General features: G+C 46.0%; 1 protein-coding gene across 1 annotated transcript in view; it reads right to left on the bottom strand.

The window, feature by feature from the left end:
- Positions 1 to 10,420, bottom strand: part of UBE3C (ubiquitin protein ligase E3C) — an 80,579-nt gene that overhangs the window by 46,478 nt on the left and 23,681 nt on the right. The window contains exon 9 of the mRNA XM_077761708.1: positions 1,788 to 1,892. Coding sequence (XP_077617834.1) covers positions 1,788 to 1,892 — 105 coding nt within the window. The remainder of the gene's footprint in view (positions 1 to 1,787; positions 1,893 to 10,420) is intronic.

The raw sequence follows: 10,420 nt of genomic DNA, 5'->3' as shown, positions 1-10,420 counted from the left end.
CCCCCTGTAGCCCAGCCGCTCCGTGGGCTCCCCCGCCCGGACCGCGCCCGCTGCGCCCCCTCGGCGCTACCACGGTGCCTCGGCCTGCTTCCCGCACACACATGCAGCGCCGTCAGGAGGCCTCCCCACGTCCAGGGTCGGCTTCTGGCCAGGACGCTTCCCGGGCGGGTGGCCGCAGGTCTGGATGCCAGCTGGGATAGGCGAGGAGGCCGAAACAGGGACCAGTTACACCACGAGGCACTGCCTGTGGCTGCTGTTTCCCACAGCCGAGCCTTCTGGGTGCAGCGGCGGCGTGGCGAGGGGCACCCGGCACGAACCCTCGTCCGCCGCGGCCTCCAGCGGGGTCTCAGCACGTCCCCGCGTGGCCTGCACCCTGAGGGTGCCGGCTGCACTGCCGACTCGTCACAACTGCAGACTGTGTGACTCCAGGTCCAAAGTGGCCTCTCCACACACTGTGGGCCACCCCCACCCCGAGAAGGGTCTCACGTCACCACCACGCAGCCCGCGGAACGGGACGTCTGTGAGGGAAAGGCAGACTCCACGCGCGACTACTGTTTTCCAAACCAGTGCTAGAAATAGTAAGGTGAGTCCTCTGCTGATAAGATGGCCAATCACGTTCTTCTTTTTCCAACATCTAAAACACTTTTTAAAAAGTTTTATTTGAGTAATGTCTACACCCAAAGTGGGGTTTGAACGCACGACCCTGAGATCTAGAGCCCCGTGCTTTTCCACCCAAGCCAGCCAGGTGCCCGTAACTCGGAGATTCAAGCATATTTGACGTTTAGTCTGCTACACCTACCCCGAAGGGCCGGTGCCTCCTGCGGTCCCCATACTCTCGTGACAAGACACCCCATAGCTCCAAAGGCTGTTTCCTTTGGGTGGTAAATGTTCGGAGGCCCCGCCCTGGGCCTTGGAGATGTCCCACCTGCTACCGGGCCGGGCGTGGCTTCACGGCCTGACCAGTGGGCACAGCCAGGCGCCCCATGCTTCAGGATTCACGCAGACATAGTAATGCTTCTGAAACTGTTAATAAAGCACCTCTGTTTTCTTCTTCTCCTTCTTTTTTTAAGTAGGCTCTACACCCCAAGTGGAGCCCAATGCGACGCTTGAACTCATGACCCTAAGATCAAGACCTGAGCTGAGATCAAGATGCTTAACTGACTGAGCCACCCAGGCGCTCCTCTGTTTTCTTTTCTTTAATGCTTCTATAATCTTGCTTCCTCTATGCCCTCCACTCTGCACCCATCCCTGAGATTTAGAAATGAACACAATCATGCCTTTTTCTGACAAACAAAAATGAAAACAGTTCATGGTGTTTGTTAACATTATTTAAATTTCTAAAAACATATTATACTACTGAATCTACTTCAGACAGAGATCTTAGTAATCTTAGTAATATTCAAATTTGTCTCTGTTCCTTTAGAAAATCAAGGACATGCTCCATTTCCTTTAAGTACTAAGTATATACCAATAATTTTAATACCTTTCAATTAAAGCAAAATCTTTTGCAACTGCAACAAAGAACCATTAGGCTTCAATATAATTTGTGGGTAAAGGAGAAAATCAGGATTAATAACGAACTCAGGGTATATGTTTAAGTCAATGATACTGCTGCTATATGTTCTGTGACCAAATTAATAATAAAAAAGTTTACTGTGACTACTGCACTCCATAATAAGGAATATATGAACCAAATGAACCAATTTAAAAGAATTTATCCTCCCTAGAAAGACAAAAGCTGAAAAAATACATGTAATGAAAAATATTAAAAAAATCTGTCAGTAAACCTTATCTGCTTTAATATCTTCCTGTTCCGACAGCCAGTGGTTTGGAGGACAGAAGTTTCTTCTCGTGTCTCTGGACTTCAGCATCTTCACGAGGTTGGTGATGACCTGCAGAGGGAGAACAGGGCCGGGTCACGGAACAAGCTCGGGAGCCGCCACCCACAGGAGGGGCCACGGCGCAGGCCGTCCAGGCCTCCCCTTGGCTGCCGCCAGGTCAGGCCACAGAAGAGAACCTTATCCTGAGGTCCCAAGATGACTGTGTTTTTTTAAGATAAATACTACAATTAAAAAAATTATTTTTAGTGTTTGGTTATTTTTGAGATAGAGACAGACAGAGCATGAGCGGCGGGGGCAGAGAAGAGGGAGACACAGAATCCGAAGCAGCTCCAGGCTCTGAGCTGTCAGCACAGAGCCCGACGGGGGGCGTGAACTCACGAACCACAAGATCATGACCAGAGTGGAAGTTGGACACTTAACAGGCCGAGCCACCCAGGCACCCCTAAATAATACAGTTTAAAAAAAATGTTTATTTATTTATTTTTTAGAGAAAAAGAGCGAGTAAGGGAGGGGCAGAGAGAGGGAGGGAGAGAGGGTCCCAAGCAGGCTCCACACTGTCAGTGTAGATGCCGAGCGGGGCTCGATCCCGTGAACCGTTGGGATTATGACCTGAGCCAAAATCAAGAGTTGGGTGCTTAACCGACTGAGCCAGCCAGGCTCCTCAAGAATGAGTTTCAGGCACAAAGTGGTGTTAAGTGCCAGTGAAGAGAGAAGGCTTAACAGGAACATGCTAAAGGCTGACTACAAAGGAGGTGGTAATTGAGTTCTGAAACACAGATTTGGAAATGTATTAGCTCATTTGAGCTAAAATGTAAGAAATCCTCAAGCATAGCAATTTTGTAAAACTTTTTCCTACAGTGATAGCCTTTATTTTTTCTTACAAGGCACTCTGCGAAGGGCACTGAGTGCGGAAAAACCTGTCCTAGGTGGACCTCTGACATCTGTCAAAACAGCAACAATTCCGTCTCTCCTGTGTGCGCGTCTCTGGAGTCGGGGGCCTCTCACCCCCGTTCTGCACACAGCCGGGCCCATGCCCGTCATTAAGGCCCCAGGCTGGCGCTCGGCGTGTTGGGACCGCCTGTGCTGGGAGCGCCAGCCCCTCTCCAGCCCCGCAGGGGGCGCCCTCTGAAGGAAGCCAGCTGAGCCCCTGCAAACCTCGTGGGCACTCAGGGACTGGCTAGGGGCCGATGATTCGCCGTACATTCGAAACTACAGGATTACAGAAAGCTAACGGCACAGGCTATTTAAAAAACAACCTGATGGGGCAGGGGAGGGTGTGGAATAAAAATTTAAAAAAAGACTTGACATTCTTTATTAAATACAAATGTACTTTGTAATGAACCAAGATAAAACCAACATAAAATTGTAAATCCAAAGTTTCAAGCCTGCACAGCCAGGATTTGATCACACAACTAGTATGCAGTGAAAGTAAGACTATAATGATGCTTCCTGAAAAAGTCAGCCAGGCCTCTATACACATGGCCTCTAATCAAGTAAAATACAATTTGGATAAGGAATTACGATAAAATATAATTTGGGTAAGGAAAAAAATTAGGATAACATGATAAATTTCCAAATATATCCACAAGACAAACAAGATTGCATAATTTCAATTGTTAATTCCCTTTAAAGATTTCCCTTTAAAAATTTACAATTCAGGGACACCTGAGTGGCTCAGTCGATTAAGGGTCCGACTTCAGCTCAGGTCATGATCTCACGGTTCGTGGGTTCGAGCCCCATGTCAGGCTCTGTGCTAACAGCTCAGAGCCTGGAGCTGCTTCAGATTCTGTATCTCCCTCTCTCTCTACACCCCCCCACCCCACAACTCGTGTGTGTGTGTGTGTCTGAAAAATAAACATTAAAATTTTTTTTTCATTTTATAATTCAGCATGTATATACAATAGAAATACAATGCTTCTTTTATGACATGCAAATGCTGGCACCCAAGGATACCAAAAATTCCGTGTGGCCAAAAAAAGGAGGTGAGAAGGGTCCGTGGCTGAGCCCTCAGACCACTGTAATGTGGACACACCTCCTGGATGAGATGCCCGTGGATGGAGGACACCATTAATATGTGAGCAGTTTGGCCACGCAGACACCACCACATTAGCATAAATGTCTCAGGGCCTAGAGCACAGCCTTCTGACTGACGGAATTTCTTCCACCTCCCCTGTGGCATCCGGAAGCCTACCACGAGACATACTGTAGTTACTATAGTAACTATATCCCTTCTGAACCAGCAGTAATTGGCTTAGGTGAGTCAGCGTGAACCTGCAGTCAGTCATCCCCGACTCTTGGCTCTGTTGTGCTCGCTCGGGGGTTAAGTTAGCCACATGCAACGTTTTACAATCACGAAAAGACCAGACGTCGAGGAATTGGGCTACACGTGCGCTCTGTCTGGGACAAGCTCCAGTCAGTGCACGCAGAGCATGCTCCCCAGACACATGCTCTTCCAACAGCACTGACAGAAGCACATCATTTTGTGTGAAGAATGTCACACAGCGGCCGCCTGGGGGGTTCGGTCGGTTAAGCGTCTGACTCTTGATTTTGGCTCAGGTCATGATCTCATGGTTCATGGATTCAAGCCCTGCATCGGGCTCTGTGCTGACGGCACGGAGCCTGTTTGGGATTCTCAGTCTCCCTCCCTCTCTGCCTCCTCTCTGCTGCTCACTCTCTCTCTCTCTCTCTCTCAAAATAAATAAACATTAAACAAAATTTAAAAAAAAAATCACAGCTTGTATCTTTCCATGTTCATAACCAGCTATATTAGTATTTCAAGTAAGTTCAGACTGAACAGATACTGCGCCGAAATTTGCACACAATACGCCACAGCTGTTAACAAGACATGCTTTCTGACACGTTACATGTGTTTATTTAACTGCACCCATTTACTTCTGGCTCATGCGTATCATCCCACTGAAAGCTGGCATCTTCATGTACTGGCCTTCCCCGTGCACCGCCGAGGAAACGCAGCGTTACTGAGGAGGAGAGACTTGCTGGAGGGTCCGTGAGGGGCAGGGCGAGGGCCGCCTCACTCCAGAAGAAAACCTCCTGACTGCCTCCTGCGGGTCATCTCTTTTCAATCTATGGTCACGAGGACACTTGTTTTCTCAGGTCACAGACATTACGCTATGTATGAGGCAATTAATGCTGCAAGTTCCTTTCTTTAAAATTACTGTGAAATTAAATAAGTTTCAATACAGACAGCCCCTTTCTAATTTTCACATTCTAAGTATAAGAAAAGAAGCAATCATATATTACTCATAAATGTCCTGGTATCATCGATCCTCTTTCAACAAAAAAAAAAGGACAGAAAGAGAGCCAGAGGTAGGGAGAGAGAGTGCAAGGCTTGTCAAGGGTGGGTTCAAGACAGGAGTCACTGTGTAAAAGCAGGTCTTACAAGTCAGAATTGGCACAGGCCAACCTGGAAAAGGAGTCTTGGAGAGGATTTCACTGAAAAAATAAAGACACCTGTTAAATTTTAATTTCAGATAAATACCAAATAATTTTTCAGTATGAAAATGCTCAAAATATTGTTTTAAAAAATTTAAGTATATCCAAAATACTGCATAGGATGTATTTTTGTCTAAAAAGAGCACTGAAATTAACATTTAATTGGGTGACATTTTTATTTGCTAAGTCTGACAATACTAACCTGGAATCAATTCCCAAAATACTTCTTTAGAAGTGTCAAATCCCATAGTTTAAATTCAACTAAAAACACTTTCCTCCATTTAAACTAGTTTTCTTCTAAGTTAAAAAAAATGCAAATTTTAAGAAACCATGAAACTTTAACAGGGTCCTTTTGTGATGTCAAATCACCTCTGATCACATTCCTGCTCTCTGCATGCATTTTCAGGGCCACAAACTCAACTGCTGTGTAAATATTTAGTATCAGAAAGGAGTGTGGAGGTGACCATTAAAAAGTTACATAAATCGGGGCACCTGGGTGGCTCAGTTGGTTAAGCGTCTGACTTCGGCTCAGGTCATGATCTCATGGTTCGTGGGTTTGAGCCCCATGTCGGGCTCTGTGCTGACGGCTCAGAGCCTGGAGTCTGTTTCAGATTCTGTCTCTCTCTCTCAGAAATAAATAAAAACATTAAAAAAAATTTAAAGTTAAAAGACTAAAGACTGTGAGAGGTAAGGAAAACTGGGGTACTAATTTTGAACTGGGTCAAAAGATAGCCAGGGTGGAGATCAGAAGGCAGTTTTTCTTTCGGTTAATTTTCTTAAATGTTCTGGCATAGACATGCATACTAAACATGACTGTACCAAAACTAAAAGAATTTTGGATTTTTTTAAAGAGAAAGCGCATGCATGCACACATGCGTAAGTGGGGGAAGGATAGAAGGCAAGGGAGAGAGAACCTTAAGCAGGCTCCATGCCCGACTAGGGGCTCAATCTCACAGCAGCGGGATCATGACCTGAGCTGAAATCAAGAGTTGGACAGTCAACCAATTGAGCCACTCCAGAGCCCCGACTCAGTTCCTGTGTAAATCTAAAATTCGTCCAGGTGCCCAGGGTCTCAATGGGTTGATCGTCTGACTCTTGATCTTGGCTCCAGTCATGATCTCACGGTTGGGGGATGGAGCCCATGTCAGGCTCTGCGCTGACAGTACGGAGCCTTCTTGGGATTCTCTCTCTGTTCCTCCTCCTCTCACTCAATCATGTGTGCTCTCTCTCTAAAGCAGAGAAACTTAAAAAAAAACAACAACAACAAAACACACAGGACCTAAGTCATAGGTAAGCCCACTTTTGCTGAGATCAAAGGTTACTTATCTGCCCAAAGTGAATTCTTTGTACAGTGAGGCCTATGGTTTTTTTGTTTTTTTTAAATATTTATTCTTGAGAGAGAGAAAGACAGAGGGAGGGAGGGAGAGGGAGACACAGAATCGGAAGCAGCTCCAGACTCCCGAGCTGTCAGCACAGAGCCGACTCGGGGCTCCAGCTCGAGCTGTGAGGTCATGACCTGAGCCGAAGCTGGATGCTTAGGCGACTGAGACAGGAGCCCCACATGGTTTTTAACCCTGCCTGCATACTGAAATCTCCTGGGTTGTTGTTTTTTTAAGCTTATTTATTCTGGGGGTGAGGAGGGCGGAGAGCGAGCGAGGGAGAGAGTCCCAGGCACGCTCCTTGTGGTCAGTGGGCTGGCAGGGCTCGAACTCATGAACTGAGAGGTCACGACGAGCTGAAATCGCAGGTCGGATGCTTAACCAACTGAGCCACCCAGGAGCCCCGAAATCTCCTGTGGATGAATGCCTGGGCAGAGGCACCACCGACAGTGGTTTTAATTCAATTCATTTCAGGTAAAGCCAGTCAATTGTTTTTACCTGTTCCCCAGGAGAGGCTTGGATACCAGCGTGATAAGCAACAGGAAGTGCGACAACACAAGCGCGCCCGGGAGTGACTAGAAGCCCCGCCCCACCTGCCCCGCCGACCTCAGCGGCAAGAGCTGTGATGGAGCCGCACGTGCTTGGTATGTTTCGCTCTTGTCTCCACACCACGCCTTCCGTGCTGGATCTAAACCTTAGAGGAAGTACGTCTCAGGAACTAACACAGTACTTAAGTAAACCTTCAGAAATACATACAACTGTGGTACATATTCTATTATTTACCGTAATAGTGTTCAAATAACCGGTGGTGGCGGCGCCTGGACCCAGAGGTCATGAAGCGTCTGCCAGGGGCCACCGATGTCAGGAGGTTAACCACATTCCACAAAGCCTGTGAAGACTGGTGTATTTTTAAAAAATTTTTTTTAATAGTTTATTTATTTTTGAGACAGAGAGAGACAGAGGATGAGTTGGGGAAGGGCAGAGAGAGAGGGAGACACAGAATCTGAAACAGGCTCCAGGCTCCAAGCTGTCAGCACAGAGCCCGACGCGGGGCTTGAACCCACGAACCGCGAGATTATGACCTGAGCCGAAGTCGGACGCTTAACCGACTGAGCCACGCAGGCGCCCTGAGACTGGTGTATTTTTAAAGACAATCGTGTTCTCCAGGATGGTAACGACACTACAAAATTACTTCCGAAGCACCATTTTATTCAGTAGTCAGAAAGGAGACAAGCCTCCAGAGGTGGGAGGGGACGTGACGCTGCACAAGAACACAGGGGTACGTGCGCCTAACGCTGACAGTTCACGGAGGCACGCTAGGGTGACCTCAGGGTGACCGCCACTATGGTTTAACATTCACTTTTTAAAAAATCCTTTTTGAGACTGAAAAATAAAAAGAGCCACCAAGAAAGTGAACATCACTCATTAGGCAGACCTCTCTCTCCGTGCAGAGGTGTGCAGATGAGAGAGGCTCCGGAAGCCTCTTCCCGGCTCCCGCAGACACCTCCTTCCCAGAGGGGACTCCTGTGTAGGCAGACAGCTCGCACAAAAGCCATATCCAACTGGGCTTCCTAGCTCCTCACAGGGCTCAAGTAATTAGACCTATAAATTACGCCTCGAGAGGAGTTTATAAATTTGATAAATGCATAAACTGTTTTAGCAGTGTCAACGCGGGGCCTAGCAACTGACCTCAATTCTTACAGTGACAAAGAAAGATGACTCTATCCACTTAAAATTCTATGTTCTGTGACCAGCCAAGGGAGCCTCTCACAGAAATGAGTTTGAAAGGACCATCGGGAGACTGAAAAATGAAAATGGCTGGGGGCTGGAGGAGTCAGGGCTCATCATCTGCAATTCTGTCAAAGTCAGCGCAAGGCAGGAAATCACGGGCAAAGTGCTTTTACCTTTCTGATCGCTTCTACTTTGAATTCTTCAATTCAAATTTGGCACTAAGACACATAAAAAACGCTCACATTCTACTCTTGTACTTTCCCGAGGGGGAGGCGGAAGAATGGCCGAGTTCAAATGCCGGTTCCACCACAGGTGGCGACGCGGCCTCATCTGTAAAATGGGGACAACAGCAGCATCTTCCCGGCAGAATTACTGCATTAAATGAATTAATATATTTAGAGCTCTTGGAAACTGTCTGGGACGTAGTATCCATGAGAAGGAATTCTTTTTATCTCATATTAAAGATAATTTTTTCTTTCTTTTTTTTTTTTTTAATTTTTTTAATGTTTTATTTACTTCTAGGAGAGAGAGAAAGTGTGAGCAGGGGAGGGTCAGAGAGAGAGGGAGTCACAGACTGAAACAGGCTCCAGGCTCTGAGCTGGCAGTCAGCACAGAGCCCGACGCGGGGCTCGAACCCACGAACCTCGAGATCATGACCGAAGCGAAAGTCGGACGCTTAACCGACTAAGCCACCCAGGCGCCCCTAAAGATAATTTTTTCTTAAAAGAAAAGCTTAACAGCAGCAGAACCCTTTTCTACTCAGAAACTATGCCTTGATTTTTCATTATTTGGGGGGGCTCAGCTCAAGAGCAGATAGTATGAAAAAGGTTTCTTTTCCCCCAAAGAATAGGAATCCTGTTCACAACACTGTCTTCAAACAATTCTGTCCTAAACTCAGGTCTTGGTAACAAGTCAGTTTCAAGCCTAAAATAATCCCATACCACAAAGTGAGCCTTCACCCTAGTTGCTAAAAACCTCAATCCTTAATCAAGCGGCAGTCATTTTGAGGCATAGGAAAAAATTCACTACAGAATTTTCATTTACTACTTAAGCAAAATAGGGCCAGGGGGAAATACCTTATACAGAATTATTAAATTCTGAGATTTCTAAGTCCTAAAGATAAGCCTGTCGTACGAAAACTATGAAGTTCTCAATAGGTGCTATAAAATAATGAGATTATCTGATACTGTACACAAACCTGATACCCTGCGTAATGGAAAGCCTTATTAACAAAGATCCCAGAGTTTAATTAAACACATACAGGAAAACACATACGCTACTACAATACACATATCCAGGAAAAGTTTACCTAAGAATTATAAGTTAACTTACAAAAGTTGCAAAATTGTCAGTCTTTAAGAATGGATATATTAAGGGTTCAACACATGACCTTTAAAGTTTACTTGGGAATATAGAGATAGGTAATTAAAATAAATTGTGCAAACATATATTACATCAATCTGCACAAATTATAAATTCAATGATGCATTAGTACTATGTTCAGTGCAATCAAAACATTATCAGTTACTCTCCCTGCTCCTAATGCTCACGCTCCTAAGTGAAATGTGTTGTAAAACCCGGCAGAATGGTCTGGAAACGGGCTGGAAAGAGACTATCGTGCACTCGTTGGATGAATAAGCAGTCCTTAATTAGCCCATCAGGTTAAGTGCAAGCATTAATGGGCCTTTCCTAAAGTCTAGCTTGACATCTTTCTCCAAACATGGCCAAGAAGAAAGTTCCATTAGCAATATTAATACAAGCTTAGTTGATCATTTTCATTCAATTAACTTCTTTCAATTAAATAGATAGCTTGACAACAGCAGTGATAGAAGACCCGGAGGGGCAGCCGATGACTTGAGCCGCACATTAGTGCGCGAGGGGGCGCGGGTATTAAACGGACTGTAAATCCAGCATTCAATTTGGAAAATGCACTCCCTCTGCCCCCACTCCCTTAACGAGCGATTTTAGCTGACTGGATGTGTTTGCTGCAGAAATTTCATGGCAAGTCAAGCCCAC

Source organism: Crocuta crocuta, unplaced genomic scaffold (assembly GCF_008692635.1).
Source record: "Crocuta crocuta isolate KB4526 unplaced genomic scaffold, BGI_CrCroc_1.0 scaffold408, whole genome shotgun sequence".
Classification (NCBI taxonomy): Eukaryota; Metazoa; Chordata; class Mammalia; order Carnivora; family Hyaenidae; genus Crocuta; species Crocuta crocuta.
This window is presented reverse-complemented; position numbering and strand designations above follow the sequence as displayed.